At 45.8% G+C, this 24,129-nt stretch overlaps 1 protein-coding gene across 11 annotated transcripts in view; it reads left to right on the top strand.

The window, feature by feature from the left end:
* DOCK3 (dedicator of cytokinesis 3) overlaps nt 1-24,129 on the top strand; it is a 735,525-nt gene that overhangs the window by 662,303 nt on the left and 49,093 nt on the right. For 10 of the 11 annotated variants that reach the window (XR_008523281.1, XR_008523280.2, XM_024244830.2 and 7 more), the window contains 4 exons: nt 1,396-1,544; nt 20,219-20,304; nt 23,071-23,097; nt 23,228-23,323. Coding sequence is in view for 9 of the 11 variants with exons in the window: in XM_024244830.2 (XP_024100598.1) it covers nt 1,396-1,544; nt 20,219-20,304; nt 23,071-23,097; nt 23,228-23,323 (358 nt within the window). In the remaining 2 variants the exon portion in view is untranslated. The remainder of the gene's footprint in view (nt 1-1,395; nt 1,545-20,218; nt 20,305-23,070; nt 23,098-23,227; nt 23,324-24,129) is intronic. The other variant, XM_054550668.1, reaches the window with a different exon arrangement.

Raw genomic sequence — 24,129 nt, 5'->3', positions numbered from 1 at the left:
GAACTATTATTATTTCAAGCGAAGTCTGCTTTCAGCTGAGCTCATGGCTCTGAAGCTGTAGGAATGATGGTTATAAAATCTCCAGTCCTCTGTTAACCATCCCCACCACTAACCTAGAGGCAGCAAGTGAGATATGAAGTATTTCTGCCGGCGAGAGGGCCTTCTATTCATGAGTGGGGATGCATTTCCCCAAGCAGAGTTTCCAGCACTCTGGTTCCCTGTATCCAGCACAGTTTGGAAATGGATTTTAACCCAAAGTTGACTCTGAAATTCCCAGGAATGTAAGAGACTGGCTACTGTGCCAAGTACCAAAATTGGAATATGCTGAACCAGCCTCAGGGCTAAACATTTGCTTCTTAGACAGGTTTTCAAAATGGAATTTTTTTTAATGCCAGATTTGCCTGATAAAGCCTTTTCTGCCTCATTTCTTTTGGTGGAAATGACATTCTCTGGTCCCCAAGAAATGGTTTTACTTGGCCGTAGCATTCATTGCACAGACCCACAGTTTATCTCCTCCTTAGTCTCTGAAGGACTGAGAGCAGAGCTCTGAAAGATGGTTCACTCTGTTTTACCATTGCAAGGAAGAGAAAAATCCTATCCCACCATCCACAGGACTGTCTCTGGCTTCTGGTAACATACCCTAGATGGCACACCAATGAGAGGGAAACCCACATCACACACTTAACATGGAAATGCTTCATTAAGGAAGTTGGGGGTTGAGCTGAGCCAAGTAGGTGTAATGGTACCATCAGAAATGCAATATGAACACAAAGGGAGTTCAGGGTGGGTAAAGAGAAAATCTCCAAGCCAGCCTTTTAGGGTAGGGCTGTGCAGGAGGCTCCTGCTAGCTCAGGAGGAGGACTTCTTTGGCATACAAGAACATAGGCAGTGTAAAAGTCCATGGACTTATTAGACCTCTGGTGGCTAGACCAGGGACTGGATATCCTCATCACTTAAATGTCTCTGGGCTAGAGCTAGAAACTCCAAGGAGAGTGCATTGTATTTAAGCAGAAATATATGGGTTTTTCTTGTTAAATAAACACTGTGAATAGACCATCTGACACTCATAGGTTACTCAGAAACTTATTCTGTCTAGAGTAGCAAACTCTGTTCCTTCATCTCAGAGAGATTTTGAGGTAGTTTGTGGGACCTGTCAGGAAATTCTTTGGAAAAGCAGTTGTGTGACTGTTGCGCATTTGCTTTAACTGGGCTAGGCCAACTTTATCCGTAAACTCTAAAAAGTTGAGGGAGAGTATCTCAGAAAACCATAGGGGAGAGCTTGCTTTGCTCTCGGAAGCTTCCAGTATAGATTGTAGCATGTGTTGTGGCCCCATTTGGGAATCTTCCATGGAAGGAGCAAGGCAGGCATAAACTAATTTGGGTTTTGTTTTTCAGGTGAACATAAGATCCACTTTATTCCGGGAATGATTGGTCCTTTTCTGGGTGTGACACTGGTCCCACAGCCAGAAGTACGGAATATCATGATTCCCATCTTTCATGACATGATGGACTGGGAGCAGAGAAAAAATGGCAACTTCAAACAGGTAAGACACCTGGCAGTGTTCGGGGTATCCTCTGGAATGGATCCCTTCTGCTTAGGAACGTGGCCTAGATGACCAAGCCATGATTCTAGTGGGGATGGGCTGTAGCTTGGCTAATTTGAATCCTGTTCAAGGGTTTTCCCTTACTTGCTGGCCAAAATTGACTTGTGGATTTTCTTCTTGAAGTTAGAGGCCAGAAAATAATGAGGCCAGGAAAGAATGAACATCACTATAGCTTTCTGATCAAGGAGAGAATGATTGAGACTGTAGCCTCCCAGTTTCATTCATGATAGGCCCTGGGAGTGTGATGTCATTCCTTTACCGAGGATTTTCACTGTATAATCCAGGCATTTCTGGGACTGCAGCCCAGACCAGATGACTTCTCATGGCTCAGGGTAGCCCAGCATTTTGTAGACTACTGCACAGAGGGGTTGGTCCGGGAGATACAGGCCCCTTGGCTTCCAACTGAGTGGCTTCAGGCTGTCCTCCTGTGTAGTTCTTTTGCCACCACTAAGTGTAGGAGATGGCCCCTGCCTTTATATCTGTAGCTCCAGGGGATAGTACCAGGACAAATAGGGGCTAATGATGAGGAAGCCAATTTTAGCTAATAAAATAAATAACTTGCTAACAGCAAAAACTGTCCACTATAAGCAGGCCTGCTTTGGGAGATTGAGATTTTCTCTCTTGGCAGATGATCTTCAAGCAGAAGCTCCCAGGAAACCTCTAGGGGAATTTTCTGTATAGGCTTGGGAATTGTACTAGTTCCCCACTAAGCTCCTTCCGAGCCTGTGATTCTGGGATGAACCAGTGGTCTTAGAATAGGTGACTGTAACAGTGAGAAGTAGACCAGGCAAACAGTAATTTTTAAATATTTATTTATTTTTAAATTTACATAGAGTAAAATGTATTCTTTTTGATTTACAGTTCTATGTGTTTTGGCAAATGCATAGTTGTGTAACCACTACCACAATCAAGAGTTTTTGAATACTTAAAAATTCAGTCTTGCTGTCTATTTGTAGTCAAACCCTTCCCCTGTTCTTAACAAATGCAACCATAGGTCTGTTCTTCATCACTATAGTTGTGCCTTTTCTAGACTGTCATATAAATGGAATCAAGCAAAGTGCAGCCTTTTGAGACTGGCCCCTTTCACTTAGCATAATGCTTTGAGAAATTCATCCATGTCACTGCATGTATCAGTAGCTTTTCTATGCTGAGTAGTATTTAGTTCATTCATTCACCATTTGAAAGACATTTGGGTTATTTCCTTTTTTGTGGATTATAAACAAAGCTACTAAAAACATTTCTTTACAGGTTTTTGTATGCATATAAGCTTTCATTTTTCTTGAGTGAATACTTAGGAATAGGATTGTTGGGCCTTGTGACAAGTGTATAATTAGCTTTCGAAGAGGTTCTCAAACTCTTCTAAAACAGCTATACCATTTTGAAGTCCCAGCAGCAGTATATAATCGATTGCTCCACATACTAACCAGTACTTAGTATTATCTGTTCGTTTGTTTTAGCCATTCTAATAGGTGTGTAGTTGTATATCATTGTGGTTTTCATTTCTATTTCCCTAGTGACCAGTGATGTTGAGCATCTTTTCGTGTGCTTATATACCATCCTTATATTTCTTTGGTGAAATGAGTTCAAAGCTTTTGTTCATTTTCATTTGAGTTGTTGCTTTCCTTATTGTTGAATTTTAGGGTTCTTTATATATTCTGTATGTAAGTCCTTTGTTGAGCATATGATTTACAGATATTTTCTGCAAATCTTTAGCTTATCTTTTCATTTACTAAACAATATCTTTCTTAGAACAAAAGTTTTTAATTTTTATGAAGTCCAATTTGTCAGTGTTTTTCTTTTATAGATCATGCTTTTGGGGTCATACCCCAAGAACGTTTTCTTAACATAGGGCCACAAAAATTTTTCTCCTGTCTTTTCTTCTAGAAGTTTTATAATTTTACATTTTAAATTTAGATCTGTGATCTATTTTGAGTTGATTTCTGTATAAGGTATGAAGGATGGGTCAGGTTCTTTTTTTTATTTTGCAACAAGATGTCCAATTATTCCAGCATCTTTTGTTGAAAAGAGTATCCTTTCTTCAGTTGTCTTTCTGCCTTGGTCAAAAATCAATTGCCAAAAAAAAAGAAAAACAAATGGGTTTGGACAAGGAGAAGCTTAAAAAAAAGAAAAAGAAAAAAGAACTTTGAAACTTTGTATTCAAAGTTAGGAGGAATAAGCTTTAGTGAGCTATTGCACCACATGGTGACTATGGTTAATAATAATGTATTGTACAAAAATTAGCCAGGCGTGGTGACACGTGCCTGTACTCCCAGCTACTCAAGAGGCTGAGGCAGGGGAATCGCTTGAACCCAGGAGGTGGAAGTTGCAGTGAGCCAAAATCGCACCACTGCACTCTAGACTAGGCAACAGAGCGAGACTCCATCTCAAAATAATAATAATAATAATAATAATAATGTATATTTTAAAATTGCTAAAAGAGTAGACTTTAAATGTTCTCATTGCAAAAAAAATTAGGTGAGGTGACAGATATGTTAACTAGCTTGATTTAATCATTTTACAATGTATACATATATCAAAATATCATATTGTACTCCATAAATAGATATAATTATTGTCACTTAAAACTACTTAAAAAATCAATTGACCATATTTGTGTGAATCTCTTTCTAGACTCTAGTCTTTCCGTAGATCAGTATGTTTATTCTTTCATCAATACCATGCTATCGTATTATAGTAGCTTTATAGTTAGTCTTTTTTTTTTTTAATTATTATTTTTTAATTTATGAAGTATTTGTTGATCATTCTTGGGTGTTTCTCGGAGAGGGGGATATGGCAGGGTCATAGGATAATAGTGGAGAGAAGGTCAGGAGATAAACACATGAACAAAGGTCTCTGGTTTTCCTAGGCAGAGGTCCCTGCGGCCTTCTGCAGTGTTTGTGCCCCTGGGTACTTGAAATTAGGGAGTGGTGATGACTCTTAAAGAGCATGCTGCCTTCAAGCATCTGTTTAACAAAGCACATCTTGCACCGCCCTTAATCCATTTAACCCTGAGTTGACACAGCACATGTTTCAGAGAGCACGGGGCTGGGGGAAAGGCCATAGATCAACAGCATCCCAAGGCAGAAGAATTTCTCCTAGTCAGAACAAAATGGAGTCTCCTATGCCCACCTCTTTCTACACAGACACAGCAACAATCTGATCTCTCCTTCCTTTCCCCACACTTCCTCCCCTTCTCTTCAACAAAACCGCCATCGTCCTCATGGCCCGCTCCCGATGGTCGCTGTCTCTTGGGAGCTGTTGGGTACACCTCCCAGACAGGGCAGCCGGGCAGAGGCGCTCCTTACCTCCCAGACAGGGCGGCCGGGCAGAGGCGCTCCTCGCTTCCCAGACGGGGCCGCCCGGGCAGAGGCGCTCCTCTCCTCCCAGACGGGGCGGCCGGGCAGAGGCGCTCCTCACTTCCCCAACGGGGCTGCCCGGGCAGAGGCGCTCCTCACTTCCCCGACGGGGCCGCCCGGGCAGAGGCGCTCCTTACTTCCTCCCAGACCGGGTGGCAGCCGGGCAGAGGCGCTCCTCACCTCCCAGACGGGGCGGCCGAGCAGAGGCGCTCCTCACTTCCCAGAGGGGGCGGCCGGGCAGAGGCACTCCTCACTTCCCAGACGGTGTGGCGGCTGGGCAGAGGCGCTCCTCCCTTCCCAGATGGGGCAGCCAGGCAGAGGCGCTCCTCACTTCCTCCCAGACGGGGTGGCGGCCAGGCAGAGGCGCTCCTCACTTCCCAGAGGGGGCGGCCGGGCAGAGGTGCTCCTCACTTCCTCCCAGACGGGGTGGCAGCCGGGCAGAGGCACTCCTCACCTCTCAGGCGGGGCGGCCGGGCAGAGGTGCTCCTCATCTCCCAGACGGGGCGGCCGGGCAGAGGTGCTCCTCATCTCCCAGACGGGGCAGCCGGGCAGAGGTGCTCCTCACTTCCTCCCAGACGGGGTGACGGCCGGGCAGAGGCACTCCTCACCTCCCAGACGGGGTGGCCGGGCAGAGGCGCTCCTCACCTCCCAGACGGAGTGGTCAGGCAGAGGCGCTCCTCACTTCCCATATGGGGTGGCGGCCGGGCAGAGGCGCTCCTCACTTCCCAGATGGGGCAGCCGGGCACAGGCGCTCCTCACTTCCTCCCAGACGGGGTGGCGGCCAGGCAGAGGCACTCCTCACCTCCCAGACGGGGCGGCCGGGCAGAGGTGCTCCTCATCTCCCAGACGGGGCAGCCGGGCAGAGGTGCTTCTCACTTCCTCCCAGACGGGGTGGCAGCCGGGCAGAGGCACTCCTCACCTCCCAGACGGGGCCGCCGGGCAGAGGCGCTCCTCAGTTCCCATACGGGGTGGCGGCCGGGCAGAGGCGCTCCTCACTTCCTCCCAGACGGGGTGGCAGCCAGGCAGAGGCGCTCCTCACTTCCCAGACGGGGTGGCCGGGCAGAGGCGCTCCTCACTTCCCAGACGGGGTGGCCAGGCAGAGGCACTCCTCACCTCCCAGACGGGGCGGCCGGGCAGAGGCGCTCCTCACTTCCCATACGGGGTGGCAGCCGGGCAGAGGCGCTCCTCACTTCCCAGATGGGGCAGCCGGGCAGAGGCGCTCCTCACTTCCTCCCAGACGGGGTGGCGGCCAGGCAGAGGCGCTCCTCACTTCCCAGACGGGGCGGCCGGGCAGAGGTGCTCCTCACTTCCTCCCAGACGGGGTGGCGGCCGGGCAGAGGTGCTCCTCACCTCCCAGACGGGGCGGCCGGGCAGAGGCGCTCCTCCCTTCCCAGACGGAGTGGCCAGGCAGAGGCGCTCCTCACCTCCCAGAGTGGGTGGCCAGGCAGAGGCGCTCCTCACTTCCCAGAGTGGGCGGCCGGGCAGAGGCGCTCCTCACTTCCCATAGGGGGTGGCAGCCGGGCAGAGGCGCTCCTCACTTCCCAGATGGGGCAGCTGGGCAGAGGCACTCCTCACCTCCCAGAGTGGGCGGCCGGGCAGAGGCGCTCCTCACTTCCCAGAGTGGGCGGCCGGGCAGAGGCGCTCCTCACTTCCTCCCAGACGGGGTGGCGGCCAGGCAGAGGCACTCCTCACCTCCCAGACGGGGCGGCTGGGCAGAGGCACTCCTCACCTCCCAGAGTGGGCGGCCGGGCAGAGGCGCTCCTCACTTCCCAAAGTGGGCGGCCGGGCAGAGGCGCTCCTCACTTCCCAGAGTGGGCGGCCGGGCAGAGGCGCTCCTCACTTCCCATAGGGGGTGGCAGCCGGGCAGAGGCGCTCCTCACTTCCCAGATGGGGCAGCTGGGCAGAGGTGCTCCTCACTTCCTCCCAGACGGGGTGGTGGCCAGGCAGAGGCGCTCCTCACCTCCCAGGCGGGGCGGCCGGGCAGAGGCACTCCTCACCTCCCAGACGGGGCGGCTGGGCAGAGGCGCTCCTCACCTCCCAGAAGGGGCGGCTGGGCAGAGGCGCTCCTCACTTCCCATATGGGGTGGCAGCCGGGCAGAGGCGCTCCTCACTTCCCAGATGGGGTGGCGGCCAGGCAGAGGCGCTCCTCACTTCCCAGATGGGGCAACCGGGCAGAGGCGCTCCTCACTTCCTCCCAGACGGAGTGGCAGCCAGGCAGAGGTGCTCCTCACCTCCCAGACGGGGTGGCCGGGCAGAGGTGCTCCTCATCTCCCAGACGGGGCAGCCGGGCAGAGGCGCTCCTCACTTCCTCCCAGACGGGGTGGCAGCCGGGCAGAGGTGCTCCTCACATCCCAGACGATGGGCGGCCGGGCAGAGGCGCTCCTCACTTCCCAGATAGGGCGGCCGGGCAGAGGGGCTCCTCACATCCCAGACGATGGGCGGCCAGGCAGAGATGCTCCTCACTTCCTAGACGGGGTGGCGGCGGGGCAGAGGCTGTAATCTTAGCACTTTGAGAGGCCAAGGCAGGAGGCTGGTAGGTGGAGGTTGCAGCGAGCCGAGATCACACCACTGCACTCCAGCCTGAGCACCATTGAGCGTTGAGTTAGCAAGACTCCGTCTGCAATCCCAGCACCTCGGGAGGCCGAGGCAGGCAGATCACTCGAGGCCAGGAGCTGGAGACCAGCCCGGTCAACACGGCGAAACCCCGTCTCCACCAAAAATACAAAAACCATTCAGGCGTGGCGGTGCGCGCCTGCAATCCCAGGCACTCAGCAGGCCAAGGCAGGAGAGTCACAGGAGCCCGAGGCAGGGAGGCCGCAGCGAGCCGAGATCATGGCAGCACAGTCCAGCCTCGATAACAGCGGGAGACCGAAAAAAGAAGGAGAGGGAGACCGAAGAAGGGAGAGGGAGACCGAGAGGGAGACCGAAGAAGGGAGAGGGAGAGGGAGAGGGAGAGGGAGAGGGGGAGGGGGAGGGGGAGGGGGAGGGGGAGGGGGAGGGAGAGGGGGAGGGGGAGGGGGAGGGGGAGGGGGAGGGGGAGGGGGAGGGGGAGAGGGAGAGGGAGCTATAGTTAGTCTTAAAACTACATGGTGTGAGTCTGTCTTCCAGTTTTGTTCTTTTTTTTTCAGTATTGTGTTAGCTATCTAATTCTTTTTCCTTTTTTAAATAAATTTAGAATCAGCATGTCGATATCTATAACATTCCTGCTGAGATTTTGACTGGGATTGCAGTGATTCTATAAATCAAATTGGGGGCCAGGCACAGTGGCTATGCCTGTAATCCCAGCACTTTGGGAGGCCAAGGCCAGTGGATCATTTGAGATCAGGAATTTGAGAGCAGCCTGGCCAACACAGTGAAACTCCATCTCTACTAAAAACATAAAAATTAACCGGGCGTCGTGGCAGGTGCCTGTAATCCCAGCTACTTAGGAGGCTGAGGCAGGAGAATTGCTCGAACCCGGGAAAGGGAGATTGCAGTGAGCTGAGATCACACCACTGCACACCAGTCTGGGCAACAGAGCAAGACTCTGTCTCAAAAAAATTATATATATATATATAAATCAAATTGGGAAGAATTGATGTCTTAATAGTCCATGAAAACAGTATATCTTTCCATTTATTTAGGTGTTCTTTTATTTCTTTCATCAGTGTTTTGTATACAGATCTTACACATATGTTACTAGATTTATATGTATTTCCTGTTTTTTGGTGCTCTTCTAAATAATTCCATACAACTGAATGATGTTGATTCCTTGAACAAATTGTAGACTCCCTTTATTGTCAAGTATGCAGCATTTCAAAAAATTGTTCTACATGAACTTGAAAACAATGGGTATTCTGTGGGTGAGGGAGTAAAATTTATGTTTATCTAGTAGCTCAAGCTCCTTAATTGTATTGTTTGAACTTCTGTAGCCTTACTAATGCTTTGCTACTTGATCCATTGGTTTTAAGAAAGTTCAATTAAAATGTTCCACTTTGTTTATATAAATATATAAATGATTGCAATTTTTAAATTTTGTTTTATTTTTGTTTCTAGGATATAGAAATTCAACTGATTTTTATATATTAACATTATATCCTGTACCCTTGCTAAATTTACTTATTAGTTCTGGAAGATTTTTGCAGATTCCTTGGGATTTTCTATTTAGACAATCATGTCATCTGAGAATAGAGTTTTATTTCTTCCTTTCTACTCTATATATATCTTATTTTTCTTGCCATATCACATCAGCCAGGACCTCCCGGATGATGTTAAATAAGAGCAATGAGAAACTTGCTTTGTTCTTAGGAGAAAGTATTCACCAGTGTTTTACCAGTGAATATGATACTATCCTTATGTGCTTCTCTATTAAACAAATAAATAAATATGATACTAGCTCTAAGTTTTTTATAGATTCTTTTTATCATGGGTAAATAGTATTTAAGATAAATCAATTTGGGAGTGTGTAGCTCTAATGCCTCCAGGTCTTTGGGAAATAATAACTTCAAACAAAAAAGGAACTGTTACTTTTCTGTATTGTTACAACTTGTGCCTTCTAAATGTGCAAAATGCACAACACCTGATTTAAAAAAAAAAACCCAGTTACCAAGAAGTGGATAACATTGCAGAGCTGCACTGTGGGTCATCTGAGTCAGCTGAAAATGGGGCTGGGTTACATTCCACCATCACTAACACTGACCAGCCTAAAAATACTTTTTCTAATTATAGAACAATATTTACTTAGTGTAGAAAAATTTAAAATGCAATAGTGGGCCAGGTGTGGTGGCTCACACCGGTAATCCCAGCACTTTGGGAGGCCGAGGCGGGTGGATCACAAGGTCAAGAGGTCCAGACCATCCTGGCCAACATGGTGAAACCCTGTCTCTACTAAAACTACAAAAATTAGCTGGGCGTGGTGGTATGTGCCTGTGGTCCTAGCTACTCAAGAGGCTGAGGCAGGATAATCACGTGAACCTGGGAGGTGGAGTTTGTAGTGAGCTGAGATTGCACCGCTGCACTTCACCCTGGTGACAGAGCAAGACTCCATCTCAAAAAAAAAAAAAAAAACGCAATAGCTATAATGAAAAATTTTAACCCATAATCCTACCATTGTTAAGAACTTGGAGAGGAAGCAGTTTATGTCTTTTTTCTTCTCAATACATAGGCTTTTTTTAACTTAGAAAATTAAATTGTTAGAGGGCTGGCAAGATGGCCAAATAGGAACAGCTCCGGTCTGCAGCTCCCAAGATCAACACAGAAGGTGGGTGATTCCTGCATTTCCAGCTGAGGTACCCAGCTCATCTCACTGGGACTGGTTGAACAGTGGGTGCAGCCCACAGAGGGCGAGCCAAAGCAGGGTGGGGCGTCACCTCTCCCGGGAAGCACAAGGGGTTGGGGAATTCCCTTCCCTAGCCAAGGGAAGCCATGAGGGACTGTGAACTGTGCAATCCAGCCCAGATACTGCACTTACCCCATGGTCTTCGCCACCCGCACACCAGGAGATTCCCTCCGGTGCCTGTGCCACCAGGGCCTTGGGTTTCAAGCACAAAACTAGGTGGCCGTTTGGGCAGACACCGAGCTAGCTGCAGGAGTTTTTTTGTTTTTTTTTTCATACCCCAGGGCACCTGGAACACCAGTGAGACAGAACCCTTCACTCCCCTGGAAAGGGGGCTAAAGCCAGGGAGCCAAGGGATCTGGCTTGGTGCATCCCACCCCCACGGAGCCCAGCAAGCTAAGATCCACTGGCTTGAAATTCTCACTGCCAGCACAGCAGTCCAAGGTCGACCTGGGACACTCGAGCCTGGTTGGGAGAGGGGCTTCTGCCATTGCTGAGGCTTGAGTAGGCGGTTTTACCCTCACAGTGGAAACAAAGCCGCCAGGAAGTTTGAACTGGGTGGAGCCCACCGCAGCTCAGCAAGGCTGCTGCGGCCAGAATGCCTCTCTAGATTCCTCCTCTCTGGGCAGGGCATCTCTGAAAAAAAGGCAGCAGCCCCAGTCACGGCTTATAGATAAAACCCCCATCTCCCTGGGACAGAGCACCTGGGGGAAGGGGCAGCTGTGGGCACAGCTTCAGCAGACTTAAACGTCCCTGCCTGATGGCTCTGAAGAGAGCAGCGAATCTCCCACCATAGTGTTTGAGCTCTGCTAAGGGTCAGACTGCCTTCTCAAGTGGGTCCCTGACCCCCATGTCTCCTGACTGGGAGACATCTCCCAGTAGGGGCCAACAGATACCTCATACAGGAGAGCCCTGGCTGGCATCTCGTGGGTGCCCTTCTGGGATGAAGCTTCCAGAGGAATGAACAGGCAGCAATCTTTGCTGTTCTGCAGCCTCCACTGGTGATACCCAGGCAAACAGGGTCTGGAGTGGACGTCCAGCAAACTCCAGCAGACCTGCAGCAGAGGGGCCTGACAGTTAGAAGAAAAACTAACAAACAGAAAGGAATAGCATCAACATCAACAAAAAGGACGTCCACACAGAGACCTCATCTGAAGGTCACGAATATCAAAGGCCAACGGTAGATAAATCCACGAAGATGGAGAGAAAACACCGCAAAAAGGATGAAAATTCCAAAAACCAGAATGCCTCTTCTCCTCCAGAGGATCACAACTCTTAGCCAGCAAGGGAACAAACCTGGACGGAAAATGAATTTGACAAATTGACAGAAGTAGGCTCCGGAAGGTGAGTAATAACAAACTCCTCCAAGCTAAAGGAGCATGTTCTAACCTAATGCAAGGAAGCCAAGAACCTTGAAAAAGGTTAGATGAATTGCTAACTGGAATAACCAGTTTAGAGAACATAAATGACCTGATGGAGCTAAAAAACACAGCATGAGAACTATATGAAGCATGCACAAGTATCAATAGCCAAACTGATCAAGCGGAAGAAAGAATATCAGAGATTGAAGATCAACTTAATAAAATAAAGTGAGAAGACAAGGTTAGAGAAAAAAGAATGAAAAGGAATGAACAAAGCCTCCAAGAGATATGGGACTTTGTGAAAAGACCAAATCTACGTTTGATTGGTGTACCTGAAAGTGACAGGGAGAATGGAACCAAGTTGGAAAACACTCTTCAGGATATTATCCAGCAGAACTTCCCCAACCTAGCAAGACAGGCCAACATTCAAATTCAGGAAATCCAGAGAATGCCACAAATATACTCCTCGAGAAGAGCAACCCCAAGACACATAATCGTCAGATTCACCAAGGTTGAAATGAAGGGAAAACTGTTAAGGGCAGCCAGAGAGAAAGGTCAGGTTACCCACAAGGGGAAGCCCATCAGACTAACAGTGGATCTCTCTGCAGAAACCCTACAAGCCAGAAAAGCCAGAAGAGAGTGGGGGCCAATATTCAACATTCTTTTTTTTTTGTTTTTGTTTTTGTTTTTGTTTTGAGATGGATTCTTGCTTGGTTGCCCAGGCTGGAGTGCAGTGGTGCAATCTCGGCTCACTGCAAGTTCTGCCTCCTGGCTTCATGCCATTCTCCTGCCTCAGCCTCCAGAGAAGCTGGGACTACAGGTGCCCGCCACTATGCCCAGCTAATTTTTTTGTATTTTTAGCAGAGACGGGGTTTGGTCTCGATCTCCTGACCTCATGATCTGCCCACCTCACCCTCCCAAAGTGCTGGGATTACAGGCATGAGCCACCATGACCAGCCAACATTCTTAAAGAAAAGAATTTTCAAGAATTTCATATCCAGCCAAACTAAGCTTCATAAGTGAAAGAAAAATAAAATATTTTACAGACAAGCACATGTGGAGAGATTTTGTCACCACCAGGCCTGCATTACAAGAGTTCCTGAAGGAAGCACTAAATATGGAAAGGAGTAACCAGTACCAGCCACTGCAAAAACATACCAAATTGTAAAGACCATCAACACTATGAAGAAACTGCTTCAACTAACAGGCAAAATAACTAGCTAGCATCATAATGACAGGATCAAATTCACACATAACAATATTAACCTTAAATGTAAATGGGCTAAATGCCCCATTTAAAAGACACAGACTGGCAAATTGGATAAAGAGTCAAGACCCATCGGTGTGCTGTATTCAAGAGACCCATCTCACATGCAAAGACACACATAGGCTCAAAATAGAGGCATGGAGGAATATTCACCAAGCAAACAGAAAGCAAAAAAAAAAAAAAGCAGGGGTTGCAATCCTAGTCTCTGATAAAACAGGCTTTAAACCAACAAAGACCAAAAGAGACAAAGAACCGCATTACATAATGGTAAAGAGATCAATGCAACAAGAAGCACTAAGAGACAAATAACTGCATTACATCATGGTAAAGAGATCAATGCAACAAGAAGCACTAACTATCCTAAATATATATGCACCCAATACAGGAGCACCCAGAATCATAAAGTAAATTCTTATAGAACTACAAAGAGACTTAGACTCCCACACAATAATAGTGGGAGTCTTTAACACCCCACTGTCTATATTAGACAGATTAACAAGACAGAAAATTAACAAGGATATCCAGGACTTGAACTCAGCACGGGACCAAGTGGACCTAGTAGACATCTACAGAACTCTCCACCCCAAATCAACAGAATATACATTCTTCTTAGCACCACATTGCACATATTCTAAAATTGACCACATAATTGGAAGTAAAACACTCCTTGGCAAATGCAAGAGAATGGAAATCATAACAGTCTCTCAGACCACAGATTAAGAAACTCACTCAAAACCGTACAACTACATGGAAACTGAACAACCTGCTCCTGAATGACTACTGGGTTAATAGCGAAATGAAGGCAAAAATAAAGATGTGCTTTGAAACCAATGAGAACAAAGACACAACATACCAGAATCTCTGGGACACATTTAAAGCAGTGTGTAGAAGGAAATTTATAGCACCAAATGCCCACAAGATAAAGCAGGAAAGATCTACAATTGACACTCTAACATCACAATTTAAAAAACTAGAGAAGCAAGAGCAAACAAATTCAAAAACTAGCAGAAGACAAGAAATAACTAAGATCAGAGCAGAACTGAAGGAGATGGAGACACACAAAAACCCTGCAAGAAATCAGTGAATCCAGGAGGCGGTTTTTTGAAAAGATCAACAAGACAGAATAATATGAGCTATTTATGACAAACCCACAGCCAATATCATAACTGAATGGCCAAAAACTGGAAGCATTTCCTTTGAAAACCGGCATAAGACATAGATGCCCTCTCTCACCACTCCTGTTCAACGTAGTATTGGAAGTTCTGGCCAGGGCGATCAGGCAAGATAAAGAAAGAAAGGGTATTCAAATAGGAAGAGAGGAAGTCAAATTGTCTCTGTATGCAGATGACATGATTGTGTATTTAGAAAAACCCCATTGTCTCAGTCCAAAATCTCCTTAAGCTGATAAGCAACTTCAGCAAAGTCTCAAGATACAAAATCAATGTGTAAAAATCACAAGCATTCCTATACACCAATAACAGACAAACAGAGAGCCAAATTATGAGTGAACTCCCATTCACAATTGCTACAAAGAGAATAAAATACCTAGGAATACAAATTACAAGGGATGTGAAGGACTCCTTCAAGGAGAACTACAAACCACTGCTCAAGGAAATAAGAGAGGATACAAATAAATGGAAAAACATTCCATGCTCATGGATAAGAAGAATCAATATCATGAAATGGCCATACTGCCCAAACTAATTTGTAGATTCTATGCTATCTCCATCAAGCTACCATTGACTTTCTTCATGGAATTAGAAAAAAACTATTTTAAATTTCATGTGGAACCAAAAAAGAGCCTACATAGCCAAGATAATCTTAGGCAAAAAGAACAAAGCTGGAGGCACCATGCTACCTGACTTCAAACTATACTACAAGGCTACAGTAACCAAAACAGCATGGTACTGGTACCAAAACAGATATATAGACCAATGGAACTGAACAGAGGCCTCAGAAATAACAACATGCATCTACAACCATCTGATCTTTGACAAACCTGACAAAAACAAGCAATGGGGAAAGGATTCCCTATTTAATAAATTGTGTTGGGAAAACTAGCTAGCCATATGCAGAAAGCTGAAACTGGAACCCTTCCTTACACCTTATACAGATATTAACTCAACGTGGATTAAAGACTTTAAATGTAAGACGTAAAACCTTAAAAACCCTAGAAGAAAACCTAGGCAATACCATTCAGGACATATGCATGGGCAAAGATTTCATGACTAAAACACCAAAAGCAATAGCAGCAAAAGCCAGAATTGACAAATGGGATCTAATTAAACTAAAGAGCTTCTGCACAGCAAAAGAAACTATCATCAGAGTGAACAGACAACCTACAGAATAGGAGAAAAATTTTGCAATCTATCCATCTGACAAACAGCTAACATCCAAAATCTACAAAGAACTTAAACAAATTTACAAGAAAAAAAAACCCTATCAAAAAGTGAGCAAAGAAGATGAATAGACACTTCTCAAAATAAGACATGTATGTGGCCAACAAACATATGTAAAAAAAGCTCATCATCACTGGTCATTAGAGAAGTGCAAATCAAAACCACAATGAGATACCATCTCATACCAGTTAGAATGACAATCATTAAAAAGTCAGGAAACAACAGATGCTGGAGAGGATGTGGAGAAATAGGAACATTTTTACACTGTTGGTGGGAGTGTAAATTACTTCAACCATTGCGGAAGACAGTGTGGCAGTTCCTCAAGGATCTAGAACCGGAAATACCATTTGATCCAGCAATCACATTACTGGCTATATACCCAAAGGATTATAAATCATTCTACTATAAAGACACATGCACATGTATGTTTACTGCGGCACTATTCACAATAGCAAAGACTTGGAACCAACCCAAATGCCCATCAATGATAGGCTGGATAAAGAAAATGTGGCACATATACACCATGGAATACTATGCAGCCATAAAAAAGGATGAGTTCATGTCCTTTGCAGGGATATGTATGAAGCTGGAAACCGTCATTCTCAGCAAACTAATAAAAGAACAGAAAACCAAACACCGCATGTTCTCACTCATAAGTGGGAGCTGAACAATGAGAACACGTGGACACAGGGAGGGGAACATCACACACCAGGGCCTGTAGGGGGATGAGGGGCTAGGGGAGGGATAGCATTAGAAGAAATACCTAATGTAGAAGACAGGTTGATGGCTGCAGCAAACCACCATGGCACAGGTATACCTATGTAACAAAATTGCCCGTTCTGCACGTGTACCCCAGAACCTAAAGTATTAAAAAAAAAAAAAAGGCCAAAAAAATGAAATTGCTGTATATATTGGTTTGTAATATCCCTTTTTTGGTAACAACTTGTCATGACTACCTCTTCATGTGAATTAATGCTCCCCTATACTACCCTGTCAGTTTAGAGGCTGTATGGTATTCCATTGTATGGCTGGACTGTAATGTATTTTGTTAAGCTCCTAATTTTATTTTTATTTATTTATTTATTTTTTTTTTTGAGATGGAGTCTCGCTGTGTCACCCAGGCTGGAGTGCAGTGGCACCATCTCGGCTCACTGGAACCTCTGCCTCCCAGGTTCAAGTGATTCTCCTGCCTCAGCCTCCTGAGTAGCTGGGATTATAGGTGCATGCCACCACACCCAGCGAATTTTTGTAGTTTTAGTAGAAACCCAGTTTCTACTAAACCCAGTTTCTACTAAAACTACAAAACTACCAGCCTGTTGGTCAGGCTGGTCTCGAGCTCCTGACCTCATGATCTGCCCACCTGGGCCTCCCAAAATGCTGGGATTACAGGCGTGAGCCCCCACGCCTGGCATGTTTTTTTTTGTTTTGTTTTGTTTTGTTTTTTTGAGACGGAGTTTCCCTCTTGTTGCCCAGGCTGGAGTGCAATCGCATGATCTTGGCTCACTGCAACCTCCTCCTCCCAGGTTCAAGCAATTCTCCTGCCTCAGCCTCCCAAGTAGCTGGGATTACAGGTGTGTGCCACCATGTCCAGCTAATTTTTTTTGTATTTTTAGTAGAGATGGGGTTTCACCATGTTGGTCAGGCTGGTCTCAAACTCCTGACCTCATGCCTCCATCTTCCAAAGTGCTGGGATTACAGGCATGACCCACCTCTCCCAGCCCCTAATTTTAGCAACTCAGGTTCATTCCAAATTTTTGTTGTTAATATTGCAAAAAACATTTATTCTCATTTTCTTAGGTAAATTTCTCGACCTGTAATCACTAGATCAAAGAGTCAGAAACCTTTCTTAAGTTTTTATAGCACAATTTTTTGAAATCCGGACCACCTTTTATGTGTATGTTCCATCTAAGCAATCACCATGCTGAGCCGTGTCAGCTGTCATACCTGCCTCCTCTGCCAGATGATAGGCTCTTAGGGACCAGGATTATTTATTGTGCATTTTTATATCTCAGAACCCACCATGGTGCCTGGGACATGGTAGGCTCATAGAGATGAAAATCAAAACTAGCATTTATTGAGTACTTCCCAAGATCCAGGGCACAGTGACACCAAAGAGGAATGTTACCACCATTCCTATTTCACAAATGTAGAAACTTGGGCTTAGAGAGGTAAATATCAGAACTATGCAGCTCATTATATCACAGGACAAATATTTGTTGAATGAAGATGTCACTTCAGGAGTATTGTTTCTATGGAATAAAAGTAACTGCAAACTTGATGGTCAGTGTCACTAATTATGACATAATATGTTTGAAGAACTTATTTTGTTTGACTTACAGATGTTGATTTTGCATGCATTGATATTCAGTGTCCCATGTTTCAGATTTCTAGATTTCTCCTAATAACTTCTCCTTTATGAGCTCTGTAGGGGTGATTAAGTAATGTCCCCCATATCCTTCCATCACCAGCTTTTTTTTTTTTTTTTTTTTGAGATGGAGTCTCACTCTGTTGCCCAGGCTGGAATGCAGTGGCACGATCTCGGCTCACTGCAACCTCTACCTCCTGGGTTCAAGTGATTCTCCTGCCTCAGCCTCCTGAGTAGCTGGGACTATTGGCAGGTGCCACCACGCCTGGCTAATTTTTTTTGTATTTTTAGTAGAGATGGAGTTTCACCATGTTGGTCAGGCTGGTCTCAAACTCCTGACCTCAGGTGATCTGCCCGCCTCAGCCTTCCAAAGTGCTGGGATTACAGGCATGAGCCACCACATCCAGCCCCATCACCAGCTTCTTTGCCTAATACAAAGTTCAAAACACTTGAATAGGTATCAGAAGCATGTGGAAGACTCATTAAAACACCGCTTGTGTGCTCCCACCCTGAGTTTCCGATCCAACAACTAGAGGAGGCCTGAGAATTTTAATTTCTAACAAGATCTCTGGTAAAACTGCTGCTGCTGGCCCAGAGACCCATTTTGAGAAACATTTAGGCTCCAATGGACTGTTGTACCCTGTTTACACTGTTGTACTCTCTGCTGCTCCAGGTCCCCTCCCCATGTTTTTGCTCTGTTCTGAAGGCACAATCTACCTATACCACCATGTGTGAAGAGAGATCCCTTGTTATAATCAGGTCTGTCTCTTGGGGGCCTTTTAGCTAGCAGGTTGACCCAGTGAGGCAAGAAAAGCTCTGAAGTGGGACTAATCCACCTTGGCTTCTAGATGCAGCTCTACCTGACTTGACATAACCCCAGGCAAGTCCCTGCTTATGCCTCTTCTCTACACAGAGAGAGTGAGACGGCTTCAATCCCTAAGGACCCCAGGTCTCAGACTTTCTGTTTCTTCTCAAATGTATATTCAAGCAACTCACTCATCCCTGCCCTGGCCATGTAGCAGACCACTATTAAAAAAAAAAAAGAGGCTATATTTATTGCTCTGTCCTCATTTTCGGGTCATCAGACTTCAGAGGCCCTAATTGCCTTCATTGAATTTACTAATTCAGTTATTCTTTTATTATTTCTTAGCCTTAGGATTCTTTGCTCTCTGTAGAGTGAGAAAGGCTTCTGTTTATAGTACGTTATTTCATGCAGCCATACCGTGGCTTTTTTGTTTATATGAAATAATAAATAATATCACAGTACCACAGTTTAAAGGTTAACAAAGGGGTCCAGCGTGGTGGCTCACACCTGTAATCCCAGCAGTTTGGGAGGCTGAGGCAGGTGGATCATCTGAGGTCAGGAATTCAATACCAGCCTGGGCAACATGGTGAAACCCCATCTCTACTAAAAATACAAAAATTAGCTGGGCATGGTGATGCATGCTTGTAAGCCCAGCTACTCAGGAGGCTGAGGTAGGAGAATCGCTTGAACCTGGAAGGTGGAGGTTGCAGTGAGCCGAGATTGCGCCTGTGCACTCCAGCCTGACGTAGTGAGACTCCATCTCAAAATAAATAAATAAAGGTTAATAAAAGGTTAAAACAATTTTATATCATATCACTTACAACCAGTTTCTCACCGCAGAGTAAATCCAGTGAGACCTATTAGAAAAGTGGCTGAGATCAGGATAAATAGCCAACGCATCTGAGGCCTAATACCTAGGTGATGGGTTGATAGGTGCAGCAGACCACCATGGCACATGCTTACCCATGTAACAAACCTGGCACAGGTACCAATCAATCAACAATCAAACAATCAAGCACAGGTATCCCCTGAACTTAAAATTAAATTAAATTTAAAAAAAAGAAAAATGACTGAGTACTGCTGAATGCCCTTGCAAATCCACGGGGTAGGAACAAATATAGTCTTGCTCCTTATGATTTAGGTATCCAATAACAAATGAAGGGGCCCAGTGATGGTCCAGTGATAGGAACAGCAGCCTCAAGGGCTCTAGGTTCTGTGGGTACAAACAATAGAGCCTGTTATCCTGAAGGAAATTCTCTGGAGGAAACACTCAAATCTCATTCAGCTCCATTTAATGCCAGTCATTAGAGTGAGGACAAGCTCCCCAGAAAGCATCCTTTTTGACTGGCTGAATACAGAGTAAAGTTCTAACCAAATGTATTTTATGCATACAAATTCTTTTGAATTAATGTTTTTAAAGGGGGAAAAAACATCTGAAAAAGGCCTCTTTTGAATCCAAAGTACTTTTCTCTGTAGGGAATCCTTGCCTTTTGCCCTTAGATTGGAAAGAGTACCTGAGACTTTTAAGTCCTCTTTTTCAAACCACTAGGGTGGGAGGCCTTCTTGATTTGGGGAGCAGAGTGGTTTCTTGGTGCTATAGGTGAGATACTGTCTTCCCTAGGATTTCTTTGGAGCAAGGACAGGATCAGAAACTAGTTTCCCACCATCCTCACCCACCACAGGAACTGGATTTCCCATTCTTCTTCTGAGGTCATCTCAAGTTTATGAAGTCTCTGCTTCCTTCTAGGTGGAGGCCGAGTTGATTGACAAGCTGGACAGCATGGTGTCAGAAGGGAAAGGTGACGAGAGCTACAGGGAGCTCTTCAGCCTACTGTAAGCTGCTCCAGCCCCAGGCACACCACACTGGGGGATGGGATGAAGTGGGCCAATGAAAAGTAGAGGTTGCAACTGCACTGGCAGGCTTTAGAGGTTGGTTATCAAGAGAGACCTGGGTTGTTCCTGATGGTAGCAATGCTCAACTTCTGTCAACAAGAAACCAAGCTCTTTCAGGGATTCCCATAGTTGACTGAAAAGACAGAAAACAGGTAATCTCTGAGCTCCTAGATTTGCTGACAGGAAAAGGATCATTGTATGTCTTCATAACATGCACTGCATCTGGATGGGGGGCAGATGGTTCATGGAGACTCAGTTCTGGGCTCAATGCTGGCATTTCAAGGTGGGGGATAAATCCTCCTTTGAAAGACAGGTTCCTGTTTGCCCTGCTTTGTAAGGTAGTACAATCAGCTTGAAAAACATTGCAGTGAGCTCTTGAACAAGCTGCAACACTCTTTCCAGGCCAGTTTTCATGTTTGTGGAATGAGATGGTTGTACTGAATGATGTCAGGGTTCTTCTGGGTCCTCCATTCCATGGTTTCTGGCTTGAGTTGATGGAGGCCAAGAGACCTGAAGAGACCCAGGGGAACTGTGGCCCTCCCAAGTAGATAGTGATGTTGCTATTTTATCTTCCTAAAAAATGAAATCTTAAGACATTTACAGCTCTAGAATACCCTCCCCATCTTACTTATTTCCAACTTTGAGATGTTCTTTGTTTTAGTACCATTTTGAAGACAAACTTCTAGCATATTTTTTCAGGAATAATACTATCTATTTGCTTAGAACTTTCTAGTGTGCAAAACGTATTGGCATTTCTTACCTTATTTGATCCTCATGACATACTTGCAAGGTGTGCAGAGTAGAAATTATCTTCCCTCCCACTTGAGAGATAAAGAACTGGGCCCAGGGAAGTGCCAGCATGCACTCAGTTGCATGATCAGTAAGAGGCAGCTCTGGAAGGAGGGCCCAGATCTTCTAATTTCAAAATGGGGGAGTCTTTCTGCTATACTATGCCCATTTTGTTTCTTGAGGAGTCATGAGGTAAAATGTAAATTTATTTTAAATTTAAATAATTATAATTTGTGAAAATGAATCCATACTTTAGTATTTCTTTTTTAGCCGAAGATTTGTCTAATTGTGGAAACAAGGCAGTGTTCCTTGGCCACTAACAAATGACTACTACAAAGGAAAAAGTACAAAAATAATCTGCAGTTACTAATTACCTGACCAAATCATGTTTATAAGCTCTTTTAAAATCAGTCTAAGAACTGAGAACCACTGATAACATGGAGCAGCATTTTCCAATTTGTGCTTTTGGAAGTTGTTTGTAGGTATGCTAAAAAAAAAAAAAAAAAAAAAAAAGTAAATCATGGGTGAATTAGTTTAGAAAGGATTCAACTAAGCAAAATTGAACAAGCCTCTTTATTGTAGGACTTCTCAAAGCCTTTGTTGTGCAAAAGGATATGAGCCGGGTGCAGTGGTACGCACCTGTAATCCCAGCTACTTGGGAGGCTAAGGTGGGAGGATTGCTTGAGCCCAGGAGTTCGAGACTATCCTGAGCAACATAGCAGGACCCCATCTCAAAAAAGAAAAAAAAAAGGATATGAAAAATCTCCAAAAGGAGGGTATAGTGATCAGCATTTCCCAATTTTTCATGCTTGTGTGCTCACAGAACATTTCCACCTGTCCTCTAGGACAGAGACCTCTGTAGAACACAATCGAAAAATGCTGGTACATTTCTCAACGGATAAAGCCACAGAAGTCAGATTCAGTGTTCTTACCTTCTCTAACAACAGGAGTCACCTGGAAAACCCTCACTTTCTCAGAAGCCTGGCCTAGGAAGTATGTTCTGTGCAAGGAGACAGTCATCATTGTAGCAGCAGCATTAACAGCAGTCAGGCTGTGGGTTTGAGTCCCCAGTGCTAGACCCCTAGCTGGGTCTGCCACCCCAGGTGACTCTCATGACCTTAGAGAGCAAGGAATAGTGTGGAAAGGAATCAGGAATAGGGTTGTAAGGAGTGAAGGATGGACCTGGGCTCATCACTGGAACAAGCAGAAAGAGTTCAAGTCATTGTCCATTAGGAAAGACCTGTGGGATGGCAGAGGATCTCAGAAGCCAGGCTTTTGGAGAAGCCAGGGGCTGCCCTGAGGTACCAGGAGCATGGGGTTGTCAAGTAAGAAAAGAACCTGGGCATTTAGCTCCTGGCTCTGGCACATTTCACTTGGGAGCATTCCCTGTGACAGTAGGATGGCCAAGTATAGCTCCTGGACTTGCTCACTTTCCCTCATGTTGGGGCCCCAAGACTAGTGGATCTTTCCCTTAGTTTCCATGAAGGTGATGGGTTTAGGCTGGGTATGGTGGCTCATGCCCATAATCCAAGCACTTGGGGAGGCCGAGGCAGGAGAATCACTTGGGGCTAGGAGTTCAAGGCCAGACAGGGCAACATAGCAAGACCCCATCTTAAAAAAGAAAAATTAAAATTTTGAAAAACAGAGCTTGGTGAGGATGGCTCTGGGCAGTGATAAAGACAGTCAGCCATTGGCAAAGTCAGGCTTATCCCTCAATGGGCTCTTGTTCAACTACTCCTTCAGAACAGAACAGAAGTGAGTTACAGTGTATGCCTAAGGTGGCTGGAGCCGAGCCCCTCCCTCCCCCCACCTCAGTGGCATCCTTAGGAACTTGTACATGGAAATAGAAGATGTGTTTTCATTTGTTGCTGCCAGTTCAGTAACTTCCTTATCTTTGCTTTCTGCTGCATGGAGTAGAACCCAGCTGTTTGGGCCTTACCCCAGGTAAGACTGCAGTGTGGTAAGTCTGCTGTCTCCAGATCCATCACAGCCTCCATGGGCTCTTGGACTTCACTCTTGTGCCCAGGAGAAGGCTCATGAATTGTGTTTGCTTTCTCCACCCGTCCACCAATAGCCTGCTGGAGAAAGTTGAACAAGAAACATGGCGCGAGACCGGCATTTCCTTTGTGACCTCAGTCACCCGTCTCATGGAACGTCTTCTTGACTACAGGTATCTTCTCAGCCACCCGCTCCCCTCTTCCCTTGTCAGGATACTCTCTCTAGCAAGGGAATCCCCCTGACCTGAAAACTGAGACCATGTGCCCTTCATGGGGAGGACTGTTGTGATATTGGGTGCCATCACCAGTCAATAGGAATCTGCTGATGACCAAGGAGAGACAGAGACAGAGACTTTTCCCAGGGGTAGGCTAGGGCCTCCTGGGATTCCCCACTAAAATGTGGGCACATGTACCCTGGAGGGATCTCAGGGACATGTAGTCATCTGGCCTTCCATCCAGAAGGGTCAAGGCTCAGAGGAATGGGCACAGCAAGAGGGAAGAGTAAAGCTGTCTCCAGAGCAGGGCAGGGAACAGCAGTAGGTCCTTAGTGCAGACCCTTCTCAGAACCATATGGCAGATGAGCAGAGAGGTATCACCTGGAGGACTTGAAGTTGGCTTTTCCAGGGACTAGGGACCCCACTTTTCAATGCCTATGTTCTTTATCTAAAATCTATTTATTTCTGTCCCCTGGTCGTGGCCAGAATAGATTAGAGGAAACAGCCTGTGAGCTCAGAGATCTTCATATTATGTTCAGTCTGGGAGTTCATGTGGAATAAGAATTTTTTTTTTTTTTTTTTTTTTTTTTTGGAGATAGTCTTGCTTTGTCACCCAGACTGGAGGGCAATCATGGCTCACTGCAGCCTCGAAGTCCTAGGCTCAAGCGATCCTTCCACCTCGGCCTCCTGAGTAGCTGGGGCTACAAGCCCATGCCACTGTGCCCGGCTAATTTTTTGTTTTTTTGTTTTTGTAGAGACAAGTT

Source organism: Pongo abelii, chromosome 2, assembly GCF_028885655.2.
Source record: "Pongo abelii isolate AG06213 chromosome 2, NHGRI_mPonAbe1-v2.0_pri, whole genome shotgun sequence".
Classification (NCBI taxonomy): domain Eukaryota; kingdom Metazoa; phylum Chordata; class Mammalia; order Primates; family Hominidae; genus Pongo; species Pongo abelii.
This window is presented reverse-complemented; position numbering and strand designations above follow the sequence as displayed.